A 25,157-nucleotide genomic window follows, 5' to 3' on the forward strand; every position below is an offset into this window, starting at 1 on the left:
GAAGTATTGATACTAATGCCATCTTCATAGACTGAGAAGTTAGATGAGTTTTCTTATCCTCTAAAAGTTAGATTTTATTTGTTTTTCTTAAAGGGTGGCATACCCTGTAAAAGGACTATATTTATCTTTCTTTGCTAGGAAGCTTTTCTGAAGAGCAGTCTGTAACTCTCTTAATAAAGACATCGAGATGCTATATAAAAATTTAATCTGAGACTTTTAAAAGTATGTTAATCTGTTCAGGGTGAAAGGGCTTCATATTTCAAAATAGTGTGATTTAGAAAAAGAAAAGAAATGAAACATTAGGGAAAATGCTTATAAAATAAATAGAAAAACTAGTAAAATCTAATCTATATTTTCCCTAAAATTTTCATTGTTTCTCTGAGACTTTGTAAAATAGTGTTATTAAATAAATAATACATCCTATCATATACCCAAAAAAAACCCGCAGCAAATATTGCTTTTAATGGTGAACCTTGACCGAGACAAGAGTCCAGGCAACACCACCGCAGAGGAGCTGGCTGATGGGGGAATAATGCAAGCAGAGAGGCAAGACACACCACCACGCCTCACAGACGCTATGATCAAAATATAGAACTCTTCTCCCGTTAAAAAACAAAAAAGAATTACAGAGAAGTTAATGAGGTCATTTAACAAAGTGCTGGGTAAGGTCAACATACAGAAAAACCCACCTACATTTCAATATTAATGCAACAAGTAGAGAATCCCAGTATTTTAAAAAGTACAAAGTAACAAGAATTATATGTAACAAAAGATAGAAGAGACCTTTATGGATAAAAAATTATAAAAGATTACTGATAGATATTTTAAATGACCGAAGGACAAGAAGACTCACTACCATAAAGATATCAGTTCTCTTCAAACTGATGTATTTCGTGAACTTGAGAAGGTGATTCTCAAACGATATAGGAGAACAAGCCCGAAGCAGTCAGAGCAGTCCTGAAGAAGATGGTGTGAGTCCTCCACACATGACTATGGGAAAGACGGGGTATCCCATGTTTCTTACGGAAAGAAGATGGAACTCATTCCTACTCACACTGTACACCAAAACTAATTCCACATGGATTAACACTCGAATGTGAAAAAGGCAAAAGTTTAAAACTTTTTGAAGACACTCTTTGGAAAATATCCTCATGACCTTGGAAAGAAAAACTCAAGATACAAAACGTGCTCACCACAAAAGAAACAACCGCTCGCGTTGACTACATTTACATTGAGAATTTCTGCTCAAAGGCAGAAATAGAGACACAGATGTAGAGAACAAACGTATGGACACCAAGGGGGGAAATCGGGGGCGGGGGGGGTGGGGGTGGGATGAATTGGGAGATTGGGATTGACAATATATACACTAATATGTATAAAATAGATAACTAATAAGAACCTGCTGTATAAAAAATAATAAAATAAGATGTGGAAAAAAAAAAGAATTTCTGCTCATTAGACGCTGTTTAAAAGTGCAAGTCTGAGTCCTGAAGAAGGTGGTCCACACTGTATATAACTGACAAAGTACCTGACAAAGGACTTGGCTCTATAACATATACGTAACTCCTACAAGTCAGTACAAGAAAGATCAAAGAGAAATGGCAAAAAGGACAAGTAGGCTTTTCACAGAAGAAGGGCTCTTAGTGGCTGAAAAAAAATAGGTTAAAATGCAGGACCCCATCAGTAATGCAGGAGAGGCAATCAGACCACCGTGAAATGGGAGACGGACATCCACCCCATTCTGGAGCTATCAAGTGTCAGAAAGGCTACAGATGAGGACGGACTTTCTGGAAGCTCATCAGCTTTCTCTTATAATGCTGAAACTTGGGCCTATGACCCACTCCCAGGCATACCCACGCTTGAAAAATCCCTGCCTGTGTGTACCAAGACAATAGCGCAAGAATTGTCATTACAGCACTACTAAGTGGAAACAGCCCAAAGAGCCATCAACAGATCAGCTGTGGGATATTAAGAGTGTGTAAGTGTATTTAGCAGTGAAAATGAATGATTTACAGCCAAAAAAGAAATGATGTCATGAGTCTTGGAAACAATACTGAATTTTTTTTAAAAAAAAGCAAGCTGCAGAAGACTGTATCAGTATGATGGCACTTTTAAAAATCTCAGAAAAAGTAAACCTAAACAGGATGCTGTTTAAGGAAGCAGGCATATATGGCAAAGTAGTTTCTAAAAGAAAGTAAGTTAAAAAAAAAAAAAAACTCAACTGCATCCCTAAATAAATAAATAAATGAAAGCAAGTCGGTGACAAACACAAAACTGAAAACAGGTTTCTGCTAGTGGCGAACGGCCGACCGCACATCCCGGCACTCGTTACTGGGCCTGCAAGGAAAAGGGCCACCACGTGTGTGTGGTTGGCAATGGGGGTGCCCCCTTGGGGGAGATGAGCCCAGTGGAAACCAGCCCAAGACAACGTCTCTCTCCACTTTTCACCACGTGTGATCATAGAGGACCAAATGACAGTCCGCAATTCTATCGCCCTGACTTCTTAGGAACAGAGGGCATTCAGCAGGCCCATTTACACAATGGTCACCAGGATTCCTAGCTGGAAGGAGGCTGGGCCAAGGGGCTGGAACCTCCCCAGTGGAAACCAACCCTTGTTCGTGGAGCCTTGGAAGGAGGCACAAGACAGGGCACATTCCTTTAATGCCTTATGTTGCACTAACCCCATCACAGAACCTTTAAATCACATTCCACAAGTCCCGAACCTCCTTTATAAAATACTTAAATACATCCTCAAGAAAGGGGGCAGGCATTGGCTGTTAAGATCTATTTATACATTTCTTCAAAGGAGGAGATGAAGAAATCGTAACTGCTACATGATTAGGAATTAGAAACACGACTGTGTGATGAAACCCTCCAGCTTTAATCCCCTAAAACCACTTGCTCCCCAAAGAATTCATTAAAATTCCACTTTAGATTGACCTACTCAAAACTAATTTTAAGTGGAAATTCTTGACAGAAGGAAATATACTGTTTCTTCCATCTTTTTTTTAATGGTATAAACACGGAATCGGTGCCCTCACAATACAAAATCACTAAGGAGCACAAGATCCAGCTTCCCGGAAGCTGGAAATAATTAAGGAAAGCTCTGTCCTCCCCGAGGGCCCGGCCTTGCTGCTTCTCCCAGAGGGCTCAAAGTCCCTTTTCTAAGAGTGACAGCCCCCGGGGACGTTTATTGAGCTGTGGGACGCTCCTCGGCCCCTGACACATTCCCCAGAATCTGGCATCTTAAAACATCTTCGAGGACTTTTCTTTCAAATACAAGCAAAGGAAACCCCCCCCCGAACAAGCAGACAGAAGGTGGTGACAGCGAGCATTGCTGACTGGCCCTGTGGGGAGCAGGTACGTTCTCCGTGGCACCAGATTCAGGGTGAAGATAAAAAGCGGTCCATTCCCCTCAGCAAGGGATTTCATCAAATCGTTGCACAGAGTCTAGGGTCCTTTTAAACAACATCTCCTTTGCAGATGAAAAGTGCTCGTAAAGACTTCGGAAAGTTCCTCCAGGGACCAGTGAGGATGTGGGGAGACAGCTTTTCATTGTTTCATGGATGTTTTAACTTTGAAGCCCAGCAACAAGTGTGTTCAAAAAGAAATGGATAAAAGTGATTGTGAACTGGGGTGTTTAAACTTTCTGGAGTGTTATGTGGAGTCCAATTAATCTTCAACTTAAACTGTCAAAGTACAAATTTAAAGGGTCTCTACACTCACCACCTCCTGGCTCAGCTGAGGCTGGGGCTCATTCTCGACATTCAAAGAGCTGCATGCTGTGAAGGACACAGCCTGATGGCGCCCAACCCACCCCCTCCCTCCGAAACTTCCACCCCAGGGACAGCAAAAAGACATCAATCTTTCCCCCAAGCCCCGTCCCTCAAGGAGACCACAGCCATAGAGTTCTTGAAGCTGGGAAGGGACCTGGCTGACCAGGGACTTCTGAGGCTGGGGAAGGTCAGGGTCCAGTCACCTCTGGCCACCACAGCCCGCCCGCCACACACGGGGACTGTTGCTCACCACCCCCCAGAGAAGCTCCCCGCTGAGGGCAGGAGCTGGGTGCCGGCCTAAAACGGGGCACTCCAAGCTGATTCACCGAGGGTTGGCGCGGGGGCCACGCGGGGACCCGCAGGAAGGAGTTGAGAGGGTGCTGTCCAGGTAAAAGGATCAGGCCAAGACGAAGGACAGCAGGTCCTGGCTTCTGAGACACTAGGAAACGGCGAGGCCCTGCCCATCACCTGGGCAGGGAGGCAGCCAGTCCATCAGCCCTGCTGGCTTGTGGGAGACTCACCGTGAGCTGTGGGCCAGCCCCGAACGTGAAGACAGAGCAGCCAACCAAAACAAGGCTCCACGAGCCTTTCCGTGCTCACCGTCTGCTGCCCCTCACCCGCCCCCGAGAAGGCAGGAGCGTTCACGTGGCTCCCCGTGGTCCCTCCAGAACCCGGAGCGGTGCCAGGAAGAGGGAGGTGGGGGTGACCAGGGCGAGGGAGGGCCTGGCCCTGCTCACCAGCCCCCGAGCCGTACAAGGACTTCCTGCCAAGCTGGGGCCGGGCGTGGGAGGGGCCCATGGCCACCGCATCACAGACAGATGCCGCTCACCTGGCCCAGACGCTGTGGACTCAGCCAGGGCGAGTTTAGAAAGAACACATGGTACCGGAAAATCCAAGTCGACAGTACCGGCCAAGTGTAGGCATGTGAGAAAGCACAAGGTGAGAATGAGGGGCCGGCCACCCGCTGCCTGCTCTCTGAAGCTGGCTACCGGATCAACCCCAGCCAGGGGCCCGACTCTCCGGAGGAAGGTCCCCCTCAGGCAAGGCCCCTGCTGCAGCTGCAGCCGCTGGGTCCTGGAGACCATCTATTTCTCCTCCGAAGAGCCAGGACAAGACAAGAGCCCCAGACCAGCCCGGCCAAAGCAGGAAGAGAGCCCCGACCGGCCGGCCGGCTGACCGGACCAGCGTCCTCCTACAGCGCTCTCACCGAGGGGCCACACTGCAGCTGCCCCGGCTCAGCAATGGCGATCAAAGAGTCCCTAAATCTTAGTTCATCAGAAGTCACCGAGAATAAACGGGAGTGGAACAGCCTCTCTGGAAGGCAATTTGGGGATGTGCATGAAAATCCCTAAATAAATATTTACACCCTTGACTCCACTCATAAAAATTATGATCTATCCACAGCATGCACCCAAATTTATTTTAAATACATAATCCTAATTGTTCAAACGGTCAAATACATAAACTCTTAAGTATTTACATATACTTCTGATTATATTCTGTATAGTTTATGCATTTCAGTTAGGACCACGTTACGCACAGTTTCACCTTAGCGGTCATGCGAACGCTTCCCACATCACTGCATATAGAAATACACATATATGTTTATATATATATATATATATATATATACACACACATATACATATATATGTAATATTTATATTGAAAATTCCGTTCAAGAACAAAAATGGAATATTCTCATTTACTTTCCTAGAGGAGAAAAGAAAAAAGGGAAAAGTTTCCAAAACACGTTGGCTCTAAATGATTAGATTTTACTCACATTGCCCTGAGAAGAAACAGTACTGATGACATGGCATTTGCTGAGCACTTACACCTGCGCATCCCGGGCGCCTGGACAGGGCAGTGCCAGGCTGCCCTGGTCGAGGTGCTCTGACGCCCACACGTGCTGCGCCCCCCGCCCACCGATAATCAAGCCTTCCGAAGATGAAGGCTCTCTTAGTCTGGTTCTTAAATTTGATGGGTCTCCTCAGCAGGGGCAGAGCCTGCACATGAAGCAAGGTCTGTCCGGGCACCTACATCCTCAACAACTTCTAAATGCCACCATCCCTGGTTTGGCAGAAGAGAAGTGAGCAGAAAAAGACTTGTTTAAACAAGGGTTCCATTTCAGGCCATTTTCCCCTAGCCCTGGCATGTCATCCTCGTGAGGGGTTCATTGACAGCTCTCCTCATAAAAATGGAACCGCTTGGCCACCTTGAGGACTTGGGGGCAACCACCAGACAAACCCGAGGCCATGGCAGAGACCAGGCCCATCCTCAGCCAAGGTCACTGGCCTCAGAGTGGGGACGGGAACACACCTGTGTGGACGGGAACACACCTGTGTGGCCCTGGAGGCTGAGACCAGCCCAGTACTGGCAGGGGGAGGGTTCCCAGCAGCTGACAGCATCACTGCGGAGAGCAAGGGGTCCTGCCCACCCCTCAGTGAGGACCAAAATGACGCGATCTTTAGACCCTATTGGTAGAAACCTTAGGTTGAACTTAAAATTCCTTACATTTTAAAAGGAAAGTCATAAAACAAACCAAGATGTGGGAGAAGAAACTTAATGTATTCATTTTCTCACCCTTCTTAGTGGTCAACAATTACCATTTTAAGGTTAAGAAATCAGTAAATGATAGGTAGTAAGCATATTATTATATGTTATAAAGAGAATCACCTGAACTAAGAATAACACTGTAACTAACAAAATCAGAAAGCGAGCAAGCAAAGAGGCCAGAGATCCTGCAGTTTACTGATGATCTGAGCTCTTACGAGGGACTCACAAACACTGCCAGAAGTTGCCATATCAAGAAACAGCCACAGAGCTAAATATATGGGCTTATAAACGGTCCCGGAGTAAGATGTGGAAAGAGGATACAGCCTCCCAAGTGACCAAAAGGACAACACAACTACTGACACTAAACCAAAGAAAAGGCCAGAAAACCCACCAACAAGAAGCCCCGAACCAGAAGCGCTGAATACAGAAAATAGAACATAAAAACTGGATGAAAAGCTTAGAACTAAATACATCTGTTGTGTCACCAAATGTAAATGGGATCTGTTCACACAAAGGTGATCAGATTAGGTAAAAAACAAAACGGAACCGTTACTGTCTACATAGAAAGCAACCAGAACACAACGGGCAAACAGTAACCGAAAGAAATCTGAGGTCAAACTCTCAGTATCACAAAGATCAAATCTAAAGCAAATGCTACACAAGATAAGGGCCATGCAGTTTACCTTAGATAAGAGTGTCCTGGAGATGCGTGCTTTCTAATAAAAGACAACACAGAGAATGCAGAGAAATAAGAAGAAAGGGACAGAAACACAGAATTAGCCGTTGATTTGAACTTGCTGCGGTACACTTGACAACAGTGTCATGCCGAGGATTTGAAAAACACGACGAACGCTTCGGCTAAGCTACACTTCAAATGCTGCACAATGAAAGAATTTATGCTTTCTTCTTCAGACCCCCCACCAAGCACTTGCGAAAATCAGTGCCACATAAACACAGAGAGTTTCCAAATACGTACACAAACACCCAACGTACAGGCCGCAGTCCCTGAGCACACTGCAACAGAATCAGAAATGAATAAAACCAGAAGAAAAACAGAAGTCCAACTATAGGAAAACAGAACACCTTTCTCCTGAATACTCCAAATCCAAAATGAAAGCGAAGAAACTTTATAAAGATAATGAGCACATCACCTGTTGAAAATTTCAGAATCTGCTCACAGTGAGCTCAGAGGCTTAATTCACAGTCTTGGGCACTTGCGTCGTTGTTTTAAAAAGGAACGGAAACAAACAAATTAAGTATTGGACTCAGAAAGTTAGAAAAAGAACTCAAAAATTAAGCCATATGTTGTTCAAGAAAAAAGAGGAAGAAGATAATAAAGCTTAAAAAAATTAAAGGAGTGACTGAGTCAGGAAACAGGAAATCCATGGAATGGCTAAAACCCGCCATGGAACAAAGTTTGCCTGTGCTTCCTGGGGGCAAAAACACAGGGATGACAGTTGAAGGAGGCTTCACAAACAAAACGAAAACAACCCTTTCGTTATGAAAACCTTCAAAGACACACAAAATCAGAGAGGGCTATCGCGAACACCCTCGTATACAGCTTTAACAAGTAATCAAGATTTTGTTTCATCTATTAACATCCATTTTTTGGGGGAACTGCATGGAATAAAATATCTCAACTTTAAACTGATAAAAGATGGCAAAGAATGAGTCATTTTTTAAAAAAACAGATTTTTCTCATTAACATTACGAAGTGAAAAAGTAAGTGTAGATTCACAGGACGTTGCAAAGCTAGCACTGAGCGGGTCCCAAGCATCCTTCAAGCAGGCTCACTTCCAGCTGCATTTCAGTGTGAGCTGAGAGCAGGACACGGGAATACTTCGAACTGAACAACAGCCATTTCCATACACTGTTAGGACTGCTTGAAATGTACGATAAACTCAAAACTCTTATTTTCAGCCAAACTTCACTGGTGGAGAGCCGCCTCTATACTGCCCACCAACTTGGTTTGATTCTCTTCTGGCGCGTGTTTTTCCAAAGGTCCTATTAAATGACAAGCTGAAACTACTACTGAAGTTGTTACGAGCTTGGAAGAGACAGAGCTTTCCTTAACAGGTCCCTTAAATGGCTTTTTCTCCAGAGTAATAAATACACTGTGACAACAATGCAGAAAGCGTTCCAAACCTGAGTCTACAGAAAATAAAGTGACTTAGACGTAAACGTGGCTCTACACGTGCAGCCCTCCCGGGCCCCAGTGACCCCTCCTCTCCCGGGTGGTTCTAAGAGGACCCGTAATTCTGCTTCAGGAACACATCCATCATGTCGCTGCAATTTTCCTGGCTTTCCTGAAGCCCGTGATGTTCTTTTCATGGAATCTGGTACGCATAACGGGGCAGGCCATCTGCACTCCTGTGCTCTGTGATTTCAGATGAAGCCAAGTGTTAGATCCCCCCCCCCCACTCCCTATTTCAGAACTTCTCCTTAAAGCTCTTTGGAAAATCCTTGGACTGTTTCTAATTTGTTCTGTATCCCCCAAGAAGAGAAACTGTCTTTGGGAAATATTTGCAAGCTCCAATGGAGCAAGAGCTGTAAATAAAAGCCTGGCGTGCAGTTGGGAACTTGGCTTTCGAGAAGCGCACAAATGGCTTCCGGGAAACTGTAAATAGAAACAGGCCTGCCCGCTGCAAAGCACGGGAGACGCGCTGTAAGTTCTCACGCACAGAAGCAGGCACCAAAGACAAGCGCGGCCCCTGGAAAAAGCGCTGGACGGAGCAGTGTAATTTTATGAACGGGTGTTACTGAGAGCTCTAAGATTATACAACTACAACGCAAAGGCAATAAAATAGAAACAATAGCAGAATACCCAAGGTCTCATCACTGAGCACCTATTAAAAGCACACCCCCTGGTATTATCCCCTTTGGCCCCCGTGACCCCACGCTGGGGCCCCCGTGGTGACAGGATACACAGATGGGGGACCCAGGCTGGAGAGTCATCAGCACCTTGCCCAGGTCGCTCAGGCAGTAACTGCACACCTGGGTTCAATCCGGTCGCACCGCTGCAGCCCCTGCACACCTCCACAACCTGCCCACACCTTGGGCCCGGGCTGTGCTCGCCCCAGCATAACTCACAAGTTACTCTCTGAAAGCCATTTTGCTTACCCTAAGCCCCATGGCTAAAAACACATTATCTGAAAGTTAAAAATAGCTCCAGTGGTCCAGGAAGGCCACAGATCTCCTTTGCAATCGTCCTTGCCGTTTCAGTTACGCAAGGTCAAGTTTACATGATGCAAAGAAGAAAGCATTTCAGAATTTCCGTCTTAGCAACCTCCAGACGTTTGGTTATGTAGTTCACCTAACAGCTGGGCTGCAGTAGGAACCAATATTACTTAATAGCAACAGCTGAAATATTTAAAAATAGAAGGTGTTTCTTCCACTTGGCAGAAGGAGGAGAGAGGGCAGCAGAGGGCGGCCTGAAGCGGGGCTGCGTTTCTGAAGGTGAGCATCCCCCCGGGGCTTTCTGGAAACCAATGTGCTCAACGAGGACTGCAGCATCCTTTCAGGGCTCTGTGGGTCACGGGGGGCAGGAAGGAGGCCAGGTTCAGACTGTAGTGTGTAGAAGGAATACCTGGCATGCTCGTCAAAAAGTCAGGCACTTAACGTACGTGCAGGGAGGTCGGGAAAGTGACTTAGCCTCTGCAGCTACTACCGCCGGTCATGGACGGAGGGCCAGCAGCGCCAGGCAAGCTCCCCGTTACCATCGCTACCGCCGTGACTACAGCCAGCACCAGCGAGCCAGTGCGGGGACCCAAGCTCTGCTACGGAAGGCTGCGGGTGGCCTGTTCCACAACGTGGACCCTCACTCACCTCACCCCAGAGCAGGAGCTCCCAGTTAGGAGAACTCCACCCAGCAAGCATGACGTGGGGAGAAACGCACTGGTACCTCTAAGAGATCATGGCCTGTAGGACAACATTATAAACAATGTCCAGGACACAGACGGTGCAGGGAGAACCACGCCCTCGGGAGACTTCATTTCCACACTGTCTCGACGCCGATGACTCAAGATTCTCAAAGATGCTCAGCCCCAGCCCCAGTCCCCTCCCGCGCTGGGGCGCAGAGTCCCTTTTCAACACGCCCATGTCCCACACCAGCCCTCACCTTCGCCCACGGGCAGCTTCGTGTTCCCCACCTCAATTCACAGCAACTCCGCCACCCAGACGCTCAAAGACGAAACGCTGTGGGACCTGGGACCCTTTGCTGCAGTGCTGGCACCTGGACACACCTCTCCCTGAGCCACAAAATACAAAAAAACTATATGGGACTAAAAATAACGGCATGCCTGGGCAGTTGGGGCAAATCATGAACAGAAAGATACAAAAGACCAAAAAACCCAGCCGTCACTTCTGAACAGCCCAGGAGCAAAAGCCGGGTACTGGGCAGGCCCCCTGCACACACCACCACCAAAGGGGTGGGCAGACCACCTAAGCCACGCCTCCCGCCTGACCCCATATAAGGAACCAGCTCACGCCCCCTCCCCCCAGGGAGCAGCAAGGGAACCTGGTACTTATTCTCCCTCCCTGCCTGCTGCAGCAGGGGCCCCAATAAAGCCTGGCCTGAATTTCTCGTCCAGCCTCCAGTCAATTTCTATTGATTGGGGAAGGCCGCGAGCCCTGGTCAGTGTCACCTGGAGTTACTGTCCGCTCCTCTGCATCCCTCCCAGCTCACCTGCCACCTCAGGAAATCTCGCTTACTTCTAAACAGCTCTAGACTCGGAGCAGTTTCAGCCCGCCCACTGTGTCCACGCCAACTCACTGTCTTTACTGGTCGTCTTCTGCTCCCTCCACTCTGATTTGAGCTCCACAAACACAGGGATCTTTGCTTTATTCATAAACACATGCATCCCAAGCGCCAAGGGAGGTGATGGGCGCCTAGAAGGGCTGATCCCTACGAAAGAGTGAGCGAGTGAGCCCAAAGCCTGCCTTGACAGGGAGGCCTTCCCTGACCACTTCATTTAAAACTGCAGAAACCCAGCTCCACAAGAACTCAGCTGTCCTTAATTGCTTCTCCTTCCCCACAGCATGGGTCACCTTCTAGCATCGTCTGGCGTTCCACATCATCTCCTGCCACCAAGTTGGATTTAATGAGCATATTCAGAATCCTGCATCTGACAACTAGAGGATACAACTCTTCTAAAGCACATATTGAAGAGTCATCAACACGGGCCATAAGGCAAGTCTCAAACAAGTTCAAAGGCTTAGTAATCTCTAAGCATGACACAGTATATTAGAAATCAATAACAAAAAGATTACTTGAAAAAGTCTGTACTTCCAGATGAAAAACACTTCTAAATATCTCGTTTTTTCAAAGGAAAAAGAATCATCAAACACGTTTTCAAGAGGCTACAAATTAACTACTATAAACTAGAACTTGAATACTACAAATAGAAGTTACCAAAGCATTTCCATTTGTCTCCAGAGAGAACCACAGAACCTTAAATGCTTACAGCAAGAGGAGGAAAGGCTAACAATTAACGTGCTAAATGTTCAACCTAAGAATTTAGTACAAGAACATCCACATAAACCCCTCCACCAAAAAAAGCAGAATGGAAATAAGAACAGGAATGAAAGGAGGAAAAATAAATGTACACGAGTATCACCAGAGGCAGAAGCTGGTTCTTTGAAAGATGACTGAAACAGACAAAGCTGGACCAGACTGACAGAGTGTCCCCGGCTCCGACAACACCAGGTCTGCGTGTACCCTGTCCCGCTAGAAACACAGGCGGTGGGTGGAGGGCAGGCTTGCTCAGGGAAAGACGGACACGGCCAGCTGCTGGACACCGCAGCCTCCCCACCCCTCCGCAGGATTCCCGGGCTGACCATGCACAGCGTGCTCAGTGGGCACCGGTGGGACCGAAAGGAGGACCAGCCCCCTCCCCTTGGGCTCCTGACTCAACCAGCAATACTCCCTCTGCTTCTCCCCGTCTGCCCCGACCAGGCACCACTGCCCAAGGACACCTGGTCAGACCCCAGCCCCACCATGGCGCTTGGGAGCCAGCCTGCCAGGGACACAGAGGGCCAGGGCTTGGGTCTAACGGCTGCTGGACGGTACGAGTTGCTGTGAGGTTTCTCCTTAAACGACCACACTTTACCCTCCTAGGGGGCAGGCTGTTGGCAGGGCTGAATGATACAGCATGTTAAATGTGACCACTTTCCCAGAAACAATAACAGCCATGGACGAGAGTTAACAAGAGTTGTCTTCCTGACCCTGCGGAGACACAGTTAAGCACTTTTAGACACATTTAAGGGGTTCCCAGACTCTGGATAGATCTCATTCACACCGCGTCACCCTGAAGTACAGAACACAGAACGTGGTAACAAAGAGACAAAAAGATAAAAAGTGCTCTGCCCGCAAATGATGTGCTCACGCGTCCAGACCTTCCTGGCATCCGTGATGCTTCCAGCGCACAAACAGAGCAAAATTCTGAGCTGGAAAAATCCTGTATCTTCCGCCTAAAAAGCATTTTCAAATACACCATGAGGACATTAAGGTTTAATGCTTTATTTTCTGTATCAACACATATCTTAGGGTCACCACTGCCGGTACCACATTTATTCCTATAAGATGGAGAAACGGGGAGTCGCCGACCTCAGCCCATTGGGCTCGTGCGGACATGTGGCCAGCTTCAGGCGCAACTGAGCACGCGAGACACTTCCCAGCCAGCCTCCGAGGGCCCGCCACGCCGTAACCCGTAAATGTTTGCTTCTCGTGGTTCCTGTTCCCTCCTTCAGGCCCCACAGCAAGCTCCTTCTGACTCTCCGCGTCTATGGCAACAATCACAAAACAAACTTAATGGGGTGCGACAGCTGGTGATAAACATAAATAACCCAAACAATCTAATTTCCACCCTGGTTGGGAAGGCCTTCATCCTCCTCCCTCACGTGCTGAGGGTACCGAAAGGACACAGCTGGGGAACCAGGCCACCGCCACGCGGGGCAGAGTGGGCCTCGGTCGGGTGCCAGGGGTGAGCTCGGCCAGCCAGCCCGTTACGGGGCACCTGAGAGGCACAGGCGGGGCATTTCTGGTGGAAGATGGCAGACCAAACACCATCATGTATCCCCACTCCTCCAGAGCCCACTAAAAAAAATCACCAACACAACTGCAGATAAAAGGCAAATGAGAGAGAACAAAGTTCCACGAGAAAAAGCATGTGTGAATAAGGGGTACCTACCTCACCAGATGTAAGAAGCCGAATCACAGCGCCCCGAGGCTCAGGAGTGGCCGCACCAGGACCCCCGGCGCAGGGGATGGACCTGTTCCGGAGCACAGAGGTCCCCAGACCCCTGCGCGCCCCACAAAGCAGGAGACTCATCTTCCGGGAAGGGCGAGGGAGCTGCAGTGACAGCGCTGCTCGCCGGCTGCGGGCGGCCTGGGTCACGCCTCCCAGCGGGGTGACCAGGCTGACCAGCCCCACGGAAGACGTGTCAGAGCAGGGCGCGGAGCCCCGGCTGCCAGCACCCCCGAACCCCCGAGGGCCCCCAGCCTCTGGTGCTCTGTCCTAAACACGAGTGGACAGGCCAGGAAAACCGTCACCGTGGAAGGCAGAGCCCAGGCGGACAGACAACGGCACCCGGGTAGCAACCCGCTGCTCAGGAAGAAGGGCAGCCCCACTGCCCAGACGGCCCTCAGGGTGGAAGGCAGGCCTCGGGCAGACAAGGGAACCGGGCCTCGGTGTCCGGAGGGAAAGCTGTTTCCAAACCCATAATCGCACCCCCTGGTTTGGTGAGATTTGAGTGAACATAACAGGGAAACACAAGGAAGAAGAAGAAAGGAGAAAGTAGGAAAAGAGAAAAGCAACAGAGACAGAGCCCAGCCGGTCCCTCAGGCTCCTGGCACATTCAGAGCGGATAGCTCCACAGAAGCCCAGACAATGCAGACCATGTAACAGGCGCAGCTCTGTGCCCCGACGGGCTCGCAGCTGCAGGAACCCACACAGCTCCCAGCCTCGGGGCCCTTGCGACCGACTGTTAAGGCCAAAGGCAGTGAGTGACAGCAGGAAGAACGAGGGACGGGGGCTGGATTTACGGTACATGAAGCAGAAACGTGAGGAGGGCTTGGCTTGCTCTCGTCTGCAAACACCATCCAGAGGCACAGGACCCAAAACTTTGTCCCATTAAGAACTACCGGGGGGATAATCCATTTCCTAGTGGGTAAATTCCACCGCCAGTGAAGTTATCAGAGTCAAGAGGGCAGAGGCCTCTGAGCGGGAGCGGGCTGGTGCCGAGGCCTGAGTCCCGAAGCTACAGCCTCTGTCCCTCTCCTCTGGAGCTCAGTCCCCAGGCAGAAGGGTGGTTCCTGGGAGCACTTCCTCAGCCCTGGGTCCTGAGGGCCGGCGCTGCCACTCCGGTTGAACTGCTGAGGTTCTCGCGGCCACAAATCAAACCCACACGTGCACCTGCACAGCTGTCGGCAGAGAGGCGGGGACTGCCAGCTCATCCGCGGCGACGCGAGTCCTCTCTCCGTGGGCCAGACCCACGTGCCAGGCTCAGCATTAAAGATGGATACGTCAGCATTAAACACTGAGTAGGTCCGGGAGCTCGACGTAGCAAAAAAGCAGGCAGACTTCTAACTTGGTAACACACAGCATTCAAAGAAAAGCCTTAGCAGATGTGGGTCCTCATTCTCAACAGAACTCCAAGCATCTTTGTTGTTAGGCTTCTCTACACCGGCTGGTTTTGCTTCGTTTTAAACAGCAGTCCTAGGGGCCACCACAAAGGCCTCTGGGCTGGTTGGGGGTGGCGGTCACGCTGGAGGGATCAGCAGAGCCGGGGCGGTGGGCGGGCAGACCGCAGGGTACCAGCGAGGCGGAGCGCGGTGAAACAGAAGAGGGACAGACAGCATCGCGGGGCCTCGCGTGTGCCAGATGCCCGCCTGCTTCCCGGGCGCCCGATGCCTCTGCCAGGCCGAGCAGCCACATGACGCCAGCCAGGCAGCCCAGGCTCCGAGGAAGTGCCACCAGCTCAAGGCCACACGGCCAAGGGGAGGCAGGCAGATCCTGCTGCCCGGCCCCCAGGCCTTGCGGTAGCTCTGCTGGGCCCAGCCCTGCCCCTGCCCTCACTTCTCCTAACACGGAGCCCCGAGTGGGGGGGCAGGGGTGGAGCTCTCGGCAACGGGGTGAGGAGGAGAAGGAACGGGACAAAGAGACAGCCTGCGTCTGTACCACGTGCGATGCTGCCCCTGGCTGGCACGGCGGCGTTCCCAGACAGAGGCGCTGCCCGCGGGCGCTCACCAATCTGGTGGGAGAGGGGACAGGTGCGGGGGCTGGGAGTGAAGCAAGTGGCCAGAGAGAAAACGGGGAGGCTCTGAAGACTCCCAGGAGGACAGCCCGGGAGACCAGGAGGGGCTGGGGAAGGGGCGCTGGGGAAGGGCAGCCTTGGGAATTCTGCGTGGTGATGGGGAACCTGGAAGCTGGGGATGGATCCCTGGGCGTGACACCTGGGGAACAAGGCGGTGACACAGGTGGACAGTGCAGGACGGCGCCCCCTGGTCCAGAAACACTCTTGGCTGTAAATCTACCTGTTCCCCCAGGCGACCCTGAGGCGTTTCCAAACAGCTCATAGATGCACGCGGCAAGGCAGGGCCTCCACGGCCGGGGCTGTGATGACACTCGGGCTCTGAAGCCACGTGGGCTACAGACGCCTAAACCTGGCCTTTAAGTCATGACGACTCACCAGGCCCGCACGTGAACTTGAAGGAGAGAAGTGGGAAAATTCTCAACCTTTGTTTAAACTTAAGCAAACAAACTATCGGAATCTTTTTCTAATTTTTCAAACTGTTGGATTTTACTTTATGTCTTTGCGTTCTATATTTTCATTTTCCTCCACAAATTAAAAGAAGCTCATAGGAAAAGCAAGGCAGGCAACCTCTGGCTTGAGCACGTGCTCTGTGCCCCGCTGAGCGCCTGCCCGCTCTCTGCTGCAGCCAGAGGGGAGCCAGCCTGCGGGCCAGCGGGGAGCTGTCACCCAGCGATGGGCCCCTGGCCTGCAGAGAAGAGCAATGTGCAGAGGCGGGCCTGGCCCCAGAACGAGGAGACCAAGGTCCGCTCCCCTCCTGGTGTGCAGCAGGTGGCAGACTTAGGGGCCCCCAAAGGTGGTCCATGACTCTTTACTGTGCTACATCTCAACCCCAGAAACCCAGCTTTGCATGAAAAACACACAGAGGAGGATCCGGTGAGAAGTAAGACAAGTAAGGTTTGACGGGGGATTTATGATCACCGTGATGAACCGCTTCCTGTGCGATGAAGGGGCATCTCCTGCAGCCTCCCCCGAGGTCACGTGTGTCCTCACACTGGCGTCTGCTTCGCATTCTCTCTCGCCAAACCAAACCGTACAACAAGAATAACACGACATGCCCGGGAGGCGTGGTAAGTTTCAGGCCCCCGCTAACCTCAGGTAGCTCCTGTTCCAAAATTCGAGGACGGTCAAGCCGTTCAATAACCCCTTTGACAGTGCAGTGGTCAAATACTCTGTAAGATTTGGGAATCCGTGGCTAGAGCCAAACCTCACTTTTTAAAAATTAGTTTGGATAAGTTCTCTAGAGTTGGGGTCGTTTCTTCAAGTTTCCAGAATTTTCTTTTAAAAATTCCACCCCTGTTATACAGCCTTGAAAGAAAACCTCGATAACTCTGACTGAAACCCACGTTTACGATGAGGGCGATGGAGCCCGTAGCAGAGGCTCCTCTCTAGTCAACACCCCATCCTTAAAGCCCCGCTGGTCCAGAGGTCCCCAGCATTCTCCAAAGTGATCTTTTGCTCCAGCGGCACCCCTGGAGAGCAGAAATGGGTCCCTGCCCCGTAAATGACACGCCGGGTGACCCTGGGGAAGCGGCCCTGCCACTCGCCTCTGGCGGGGAACAGGCAGGAAGGGCGTGGGGCCCTGCAGCAGGCCACCACAGTGGGCGCCTCGACATGCCTCCTGCTGCCCCTCAGGGCTGCTTTCCTCCCCCTTCCTCCCGGGCACTGAGGCTTCTCCTCCAGCCGCTTCACTCCACCCAGGCGCTGAGCACCTACACTGTCCAGCTCCGAGGGAGCTCAACTTCCAGGTCTGGAACCAGCATCCTACATACTCACTACAATGTCTCTTTTCTATACTAAACATGCCTTGCTTTTATAATCAGGGAAAAAGTATGTTCCTTCCCAAAAAAGTCAAAGGGATTCAGAAATGAAGGACTGAAGTGTTTTTCAAGTCCCCTGGCACAGGCAGGTGCGTGATCTCTCTCCTAGAGGGCCACCTCTCACCTCTTCCTCTGCCCTCAAGCCCCACCATCTCTCCCGGCCGAACTCTGAGCTTCCAGGGAACCCTCCACGGCTCCCGCCACCCTGTCTGCGCCCCCAAGTCCCCACCCAGGAAGGAAAAGGACAACTTCCCAGGAAGGGTGAAATGGTGTACCCTCATTCATAACTGTGACACTCCATTTAGTCCAAAAAAAAATGAAGATATAAGATGCACGCATAGAACGAGAGTAATGAAGGAGGTGTTGCAACTAAGTGGTAGGCAAATGGTTGTTATGTCTTCCCTCTTTTATAACAGAACTATTACACAGCGAAAAACTTTAAAACAAGAAAAAAAGAAACACAAAAAGAAGAGAAGGCTTGTCTGCATATAAAAAGTTAAGGGGGAAGGTGGAGGAATCAGAATGAATCCAAAATAAAGAGCATTTTAGCCTGTTCCTTCTACAAGACAAACTTTTCTAGTAAGAGATATTCTTGTAGGAATTACCTCAAGTCTCAAGTCAAAATGGCCCCAAAACAGAAGGTATGAATAGTGCTTTTTTATTTGAAGTAAGACCTCACAAGGACTAACGTATTTAAAGAGAACCATTATCAGAAAGTCGGTTGAGCGCGCTGCCATGCATGGCCAGGAACAGACGAGAAATGAGCAGAGATCCAGGAGGGGAGGGCCACGTGGGCACTCCTCCACGCACAGCAAAAGCTGTACATTCAAAGGAACAAGCTCCCGTGGTGAATGTCTGAGTGATTCCTGCAAATTATACGCATGTATCAGTTTGTTTTTGGACCGCCGAGGGTCAAAAGAGTACTTAAGATTAAACTCAATGGTTGGAAAATGTGCAACAGCAAACTGGGATCGACATAAAAATACATCTAAAAATGTTTCCACTCCCATATCATAAAAATGTGGCTTTACAGAAATCGTTGTACTAATTTTCAAATTATTACGTAAGCTGAGATTCACGTTTCTTTGTAGAAGGTAATTTACAGTGGTTGGAACGACCAAAAATGGAGTGTTAAGAATGCCCTCCACTTCAGCAGCTTCTAAGGCTCCGCTCACGGAGAAGCCTCCGCAGCCGGCTTGGGGAGCGCAGCCCCGTGTACACCCCTCCTTCCGCTGCCGGCTGCTCACGGGCATCGCGCCCCCCAGGAGAGTCACCCTGAAAACACTGACCCCCGACGACACCAGCAAGCACAGCCTCATCCTCTGACTCTGACCCATGGACTCTGGAGGTGCAGCGTTACTGGCTCCAATTTCACCGGGGCCCCCTCCCCGATATGCCGTCTCTCAGGTGGGGCGCCTCCCCCAAAAGAAGAGAAGGGGTGTAACAGACCCCAGGGGCTGTCCTAGCCTCTGAACACCGGCACTGTCACAGCCACGTCCCATGCGTGTTCAGTACCCGCACCCAGGACATTAAGAGATGACATTTCTCCAGGAACTACTAAAAATCAGACACGTAGACTTGATCTCTAAGAATCCTGCAGAGTCGGCATTATTATCCCGTCTAGGAAATAAAACCGAGAGACTCGGCGGCTTGCCTAGAGTCACACGGTCAGTGGGTCACCAGGATTCCAGGTCCCATCCGTCCAGGACTGCAGTCCATGGTCGGTCTGTACGCGGAGCTGGGAAGCCCATACGAAGTCTCAACCAGCAGGGTGCGCTTCTCAAGCCAGAAAACGAACTTGAAGCCCACCCACTTTCTGGTTCACTTGGAAACCACCTTTTCACAGTCTATCAAGCTACTGAAAAGCTTCTTCCTCCATCCCACACTGGGCGAGCACCAGGAAACTGTCTGAAAATGCCCAAGCTACACAAGGCACTGGCAAAATGAACTCAAGAGAAAGGGAAATCAGCACTGCTTCCCTTGCTGGGGCCAAAATGATCTTCAGCTGCTGTTTCCAAGCCCTCTCCCCGGCCCTGCCCCCAGCGTCCTCGGTTAACAAGTAACCTGCTCCACGGGTGGGTGGAGGGTGAGGGAGAGGCGTGAGCACCCCTGCAGGAGGCCGGAGCGCCGGCACCTTCTAGGAGCACCGCAGACAAACAACCCGAGCTTCGCGTCTGGGGAGACGCCAAAATGATCCTTGGCAGGCTTCAGAGAATCTCTATGCAAAGAAAGAAATCTCTTCTTTGACACTTCCAGCCCTGCCTCAAGCTTTGATTTCCTTTTAAGAGGATGGGGAAGGTGAGGCGATGGGTGGGTCAGCTGGGGGCCGGGGCAGAGGCAGGCATCTATGTGCCCCCCGTCTCTGCCAGGCCTGCCCACGGAGAGAGCGGGCAGAGGGGGGACAGGAAGGCTGGGGTTCAGGAGGTGCCGCGAGGAAAAAACCACAGAGACGGAGGCCTCAGGACACGGCAAAGGCAAGGGGCCAGCAGTGTCGCCCTCAAAACGCCGGCTTAAGAGCGTATGTGGAACACTGACAACGGTTCCCTTCCATACACCCTAGGCCTTCACGAGGCTCGTTTTAGCCTCAATAAGGCGAAGGAGCCCATGAAGAACGGCATCCGGGCTCCGAGTTGAAATCCTGGAGGACAGTAGATGGAGGGTTAGTGTTGTACAAAAAGAGAGGGCCGTATGGATTCGGAAGACATTGCCTAGGGCATGGTACTTAGGAATATCATATACGGAATGAGAGGTTTCTAATCACGGCTGATGCTTTTTCGTCAGTTACACATGGAACGCTGCTTAGGAGACATCACTGACTTACTTTCCCCCGAGGAGCCTGGGGCCCTGGACCCAGCGTGACTTGCCCTGCAGTGTCCCCAGCTCAAGCTCAGCACTCTTCCCCCGGACTCTTGTACAGCTCAGGGCCTGGAGTTAGACCCAAAACAAGCAGTTCTTACCTTTGGGAAGGACACACCCCATCGGAGCTCAAGACAGAAAAAAGGCCCTGCGTGTCTGTGCCACTTACTTAAGAAGCATTAAGCGAAGCCCACTACATTTCCAAAACCAGTGGCCTGTTTTTACCCCAGGAAAGAGCAGCCAACTTCCGTGGACCTGAGACCCCACCCCTTTCTCTCCAGAGCCCCCCAGGACAGCGGAGACCCAAACACCCCTTCGGTGGCGCCTGGTGCGCAGCAGGGCTGGGCGTGCCGACTTACCCGAGCCTGGCATGTGGTTCACGCGGGCAGGGTTGAGCAGCTCCACCGGCTGGTCTCGGCCAGAAAGTCCATCTGGAGGACAGAGAAAGCATTTGGCTTCAGAAACTGCTCGCATCTCAATTAAAATACTTTACACTCCTGGCCTGCAAGGAGCACTTCCTTGCAAACAATGGAAGTGCACGTGTCCTTCTCACTTTTAAAGGAGACCACCGGTGTCATTTTTATTTGCGGAGTCAGAAAATAAAAGACCCTTTGTCGAACATCCCAACGGTCCCCATCTCGAAAATGGCAAACACCAATTCCTGGCCTGAGGGCGTCTGGCCGAGCTGCTGTGTTTTTACTTCTTTTCAGCAGCTACCTGATACCACTCAGCGTTTCCGCAGAGACCACAAGCAGTAAGATGAAGACAGAAGAGTTACTCATCCTCTTCCCAGATATGGACCCGTGGCCCGAGGGCCACAGAGACACAGCCCCCGGAGGCTCCGGCGGCGAGAGCAGCCGTGGCTGTTGCCCGCTTGCGGGACAGTCAAGGAAACTAAGACAAACAAACCCGCTCTTAGGAAGACACTGGGCCAGGTTCTCACAATGGAACGAATCGTTTCTTCCAGGTCCACCTTTCGATCGTGTTCTGACTGCAAAGATGGCACCGAAACCACACCCCACCTCCACCTGGCACAGGCTGCCTTTAGACCACATTCCCTCAGACACACAAGAAGGAAACTTCGGCAAAACTTGCAGGAATCACACTTTTGGTGTAAAATTGGCTTCTGACACCTGGTGTGAACGCCCGCAGGGACAAGCGCGTCATTACTGACGCTGACGTGTGGTCGGTCACACTCATTACTGATTTTTACGGAGAAAGCACTGGTTTCCCAGAGCAGCCATCGGCCCCCCCTCGGGCCGACTTGCAAATCATGACAAAAACACTTAAGAGCACAGGTCTACTGACTCTGTACTAAAACTTTGTTTTTTGCCCCAAATGGACAGCACCTCAGGCAGACTTCGAATGCAGTGTTCCATGACGCATGTGTGTCTTCGGAGACGTTCAAAGTCCAAGGACGAGAACAATGACCCCGAGGAGATCCCAAAGCGTCTCCTGAGAACTGCAGACCCTCCCAAGGAAGCGGGGAGGCCTGTGAGCCGCGCTCCCACACCCTCGGGGAAAACGAGCTGCTCCCGTGCGGTGCCCGGCCATGCGGGGACTCAAACGCTGGGATCTGGGGTCTCCTCTCCACAGCCAGCCACCCCTCCCCCATTCTGGCAGCTCACAAGACACTGGGCATATGTGGGGTTAGGACAGTCCAGGCTCCCCGAGGCAGGACGAGGACTGGGGGCCACACTCACGCCCGGAAGCAGACCAGGCTCGACCGTCTGCACCAAGGCTTCTCTCCAGGCATACGACCCGCCCTGACATGGTCTGACGCTGACCTGCGGGCCTAATGCCATGTCCTGTGAGCCCCTCAGAAAGGGGTCTCAAGGGCTTCCCTGGTGGCGCAGTGGTTGAGAGTCCGCCTGCCGATGCAGGGGACGCGGGTTCATGCCCCGGTCCTGGAAGATCCCACATGCCGCGGAGCGGCTGGGCCCGTGAGCCATGGCCGCTGAGCCTGCGCGTCCGGAGCCTGTGCTCCGCGACGGGAGAGGCCACAACAGTGAGAGGCCCGCGTACCGCAAAAAAAAAAAGAGAAAGGGGCCTCAAGACAGTGACAGAAAGCACTTTCAAGCCTTTTTTTCTGAACGTGAATAAGTGAAATGAAAATTTCATTTTCAGAACTAAAAGATTCATAAAAGTCTAAACGTATTTTTAAAAATCCTAATCCCACAGTAAATACTTTCAGAAACACCAAAAATCGCTTTTGAAAATCCTAGTCCTGCCGCCATTTTCTGAGGGCAGGGCCAGGAGCTGGGTGCTAGAGGGCCACCCTGCCGGCCCTGCAGCCGCGTCTGAGCAAGCCCAGGGCGTTCTCTCTGGTGCCACCACACCTGGCGTGTCCCCCCCAAACCGTCACCTCCTCCGTGTCCACCCTGAGCTTCCCCCTAGCCAAAGTTCTAGAACCAGACACAGTTTAGAAACCCAGAAACCAGCACAGCTGCCTCGTTTGGCAAATGAGGAAATTCCAGCTTCCGGGCCGGAGCAGTAGTGCTGGGCCTGCACCCCGGCTCGTGTGAAGGCCTTTCTGGAGTCTGGAGCGAGCGGCTCGTGTCTGCCCCAAGCCCTGCAGGTCCACCTGCTCCAGAGCTACACGCCCGATGATGCCCGATAACACGCGACTTTCAGCCACGCTGAAGCGGGAAGACGCGTCAAGGAGCGAGAGCCCGTGATGTTGGGTGCGCCACCAGCAGCCCGTGCCCGTCCCTCGCCCTGCTCCTCTGCAGACCCCACCCCACCACCCTGACGCCCCCAGCACACCGCACGTTCCTCACTCTGAATGGAGGATCACAGGAGCCAAAACGTAAGAGGTCTTTTCACAGAAGGCAGTAGATAGAACGGCACTGGGCAGAAACCTGAACCAAGAAGGGACTGGGCACCGGGAGACGAGGCCCAGAGAAGGGAAGATAACACCAGGCCTCCCAGTCCCGGCCCTGGAGTCTCCCGCTGGCTGGTCTGGGTGCTCGAGGCTGGCAGGCCCAGGTGTGTGGCCCCGGGCACGTGGTGAGGACCCTGACATCACAGGGCGAAGACCCAGGCTGAGAACACGGAGGCGTGCAGGGCCCTCTCGATTCCCTGGAGGATTCAGATCTAAACATGGAGAGAAGATATACCAAGTCCACGGACACCCGTAGCAGGGCTCTGCGCGGCAGGGGCTGCTCAGCACGTACACGACAGTTTTAGGCACGAACGTCAGCTGTGGGGACAGATGTGACGCAGCATTGCTGCTCCGTGTCACGGGGACCAGAGCTGGTGACAAATACCACCGAGGGCCTTACACATCCAATTCCGTATCACAGGGCTCACAAAACAAACCTGAGGCTGTGCAGCTGGACGAAACCCCAGGACAGAGCAGGGATAGAGAAACTGCGTTTGAAGGCGCAGGGGCTACAAGGGCCAGGGAAGAGGGCTTAGAGCCCAGACGTAAGCGCCGCCAGCACGTGACCACGTAGCCACGGAGCAAAGAGCAGCCAAGAAAGCAACGCAAGGAACCGAGGAGAAGGAATGGGAGCACGACCTCCTCTCGGCCCGCGAAACACCCCTGCAAGCAGGTTTCCGCCCTAATCTCTCTCCACTGTAGAGTCTAATTTTGGAAACATCGCTGGATGGGACTGCGGTACTTCGTGTCCTCAAGTGGCATTTTATTTGGCGCAGGGAGCTGGCGGAGGAGCACACATGCAGAAGGGAAGCAGGGAGCACGAGGGTCCTCCGTGTCTCCCTCACCACGTGACTCTTCCGTGAGTGAGCACAACGCACACGGTGGCACACGGGACGGCAGCGGACACGTGATCACGCTCGCACAGAAACCGCACGGCCCATTTAGAGACGATGGGGTCCAACTTAAAAGCAACGCTTGGCTGTAATTCAGTGTGATGGGCAGGGGGTATCTCTAACTAGAATCGTAGCCTTTGGAGCCAAAGGAACCTAACTCCCAACTCTTCTGGCCTATTCCCCGCCTTTGCACATGGGAAAGCAGCCCTGCAGGGCTGAGCAATGTCCGCGAGATCATGTACTTAGCACCCCAGAACCTGGCTCCGTCGCAACTAGGCCAGACATAAGCCTGAACTGGGCCTTGTACTCTGTACTCTGGTACTCAGCCAGACCTGTGCCGTTCAACCAGGCCTTCCAGTCACCAAGACCGAGTCCCCCCACCCAACGCCAAAGAATTTGCCCTCATCTGGATTAAGAAAGAAAGAGAGGAAAGAAAGTCGAGAAAGATAGGAAAACAGCAGGAAAAAAAGACAAGAAAGTGGGGGAGAAAAAGAAATGAAAGCATATCATAGTTGTAATTCCCCACTTTTCAGGTTCAATCTTCTAAAATTTCTAGAAAACAGCAAAAGAGTTCATAGAATCTTCTCTGGAAGAAGAGGTAAGTGACAATATTAACAATATTATTCTCCCAATCCATGAACATGGAATATCACTTCATTTCATTTCTCTCAAAAATGTTTTCGAATTTTGAGTGCAGAGATCTTGAACACCTTTAGATTTATTACCAGACATTTGATGTTTTAAGTAAAATATTATAGAGAGTATTTTCAAAGTCAGTTTCTGTCTGCTGATATACAGAAATACAATCAAGTTTTATATATTGGCTTGGTGCTATAGCATCTGGTTAAACTCATATTCATTATAATCGCTTACCTGAAGTTAGTTTGAATTTTCTACATGCAGAATCACGTCACCTACGATAATGACAGTTTGTTCTTCCTCTCCAGACCTGATGCTTTTTAATTCTTTTTCTTGCCTTGTTCTACAGCTCACATCTGTGGTACATTATCGAATGCAAATAGCAAAAGAGGACACCCCTGTCTTGTTTCTGAACTTACTGGGA

General features: G+C 51.1%; 1 protein-coding gene across 1 annotated transcript in view; it reads right to left on the minus strand.

Moving 5' to 3' along the window:
- HDAC4 (histone deacetylase 4) overlaps positions 1-25,157 on the minus strand; it is a 159,050-nt gene that overhangs the window by 124,787 nt on the left and 9,106 nt on the right. Inside the window, exons 2-3 of the mRNA XM_065880195.1 lie at positions 22,829-22,956; positions 20,677-20,748 (exon numbers count right to left, since the gene is read on the minus strand). Of these exons, the coding sequence (XP_065736267.1) occupies positions 20,677-20,748; positions 22,829-22,956 (200 nt within the window). The remainder of the gene's footprint in view (positions 1-20,676; positions 20,749-22,828; positions 22,957-25,157) is intronic.

This window comes from Phocoena phocoena, chromosome 7 (assembly GCF_963924675.1).
Source record: "Phocoena phocoena chromosome 7, mPhoPho1.1, whole genome shotgun sequence".
NCBI lineage: Eukaryota > Metazoa > Chordata > Mammalia > Artiodactyla > Phocoenidae > Phocoena > Phocoena phocoena.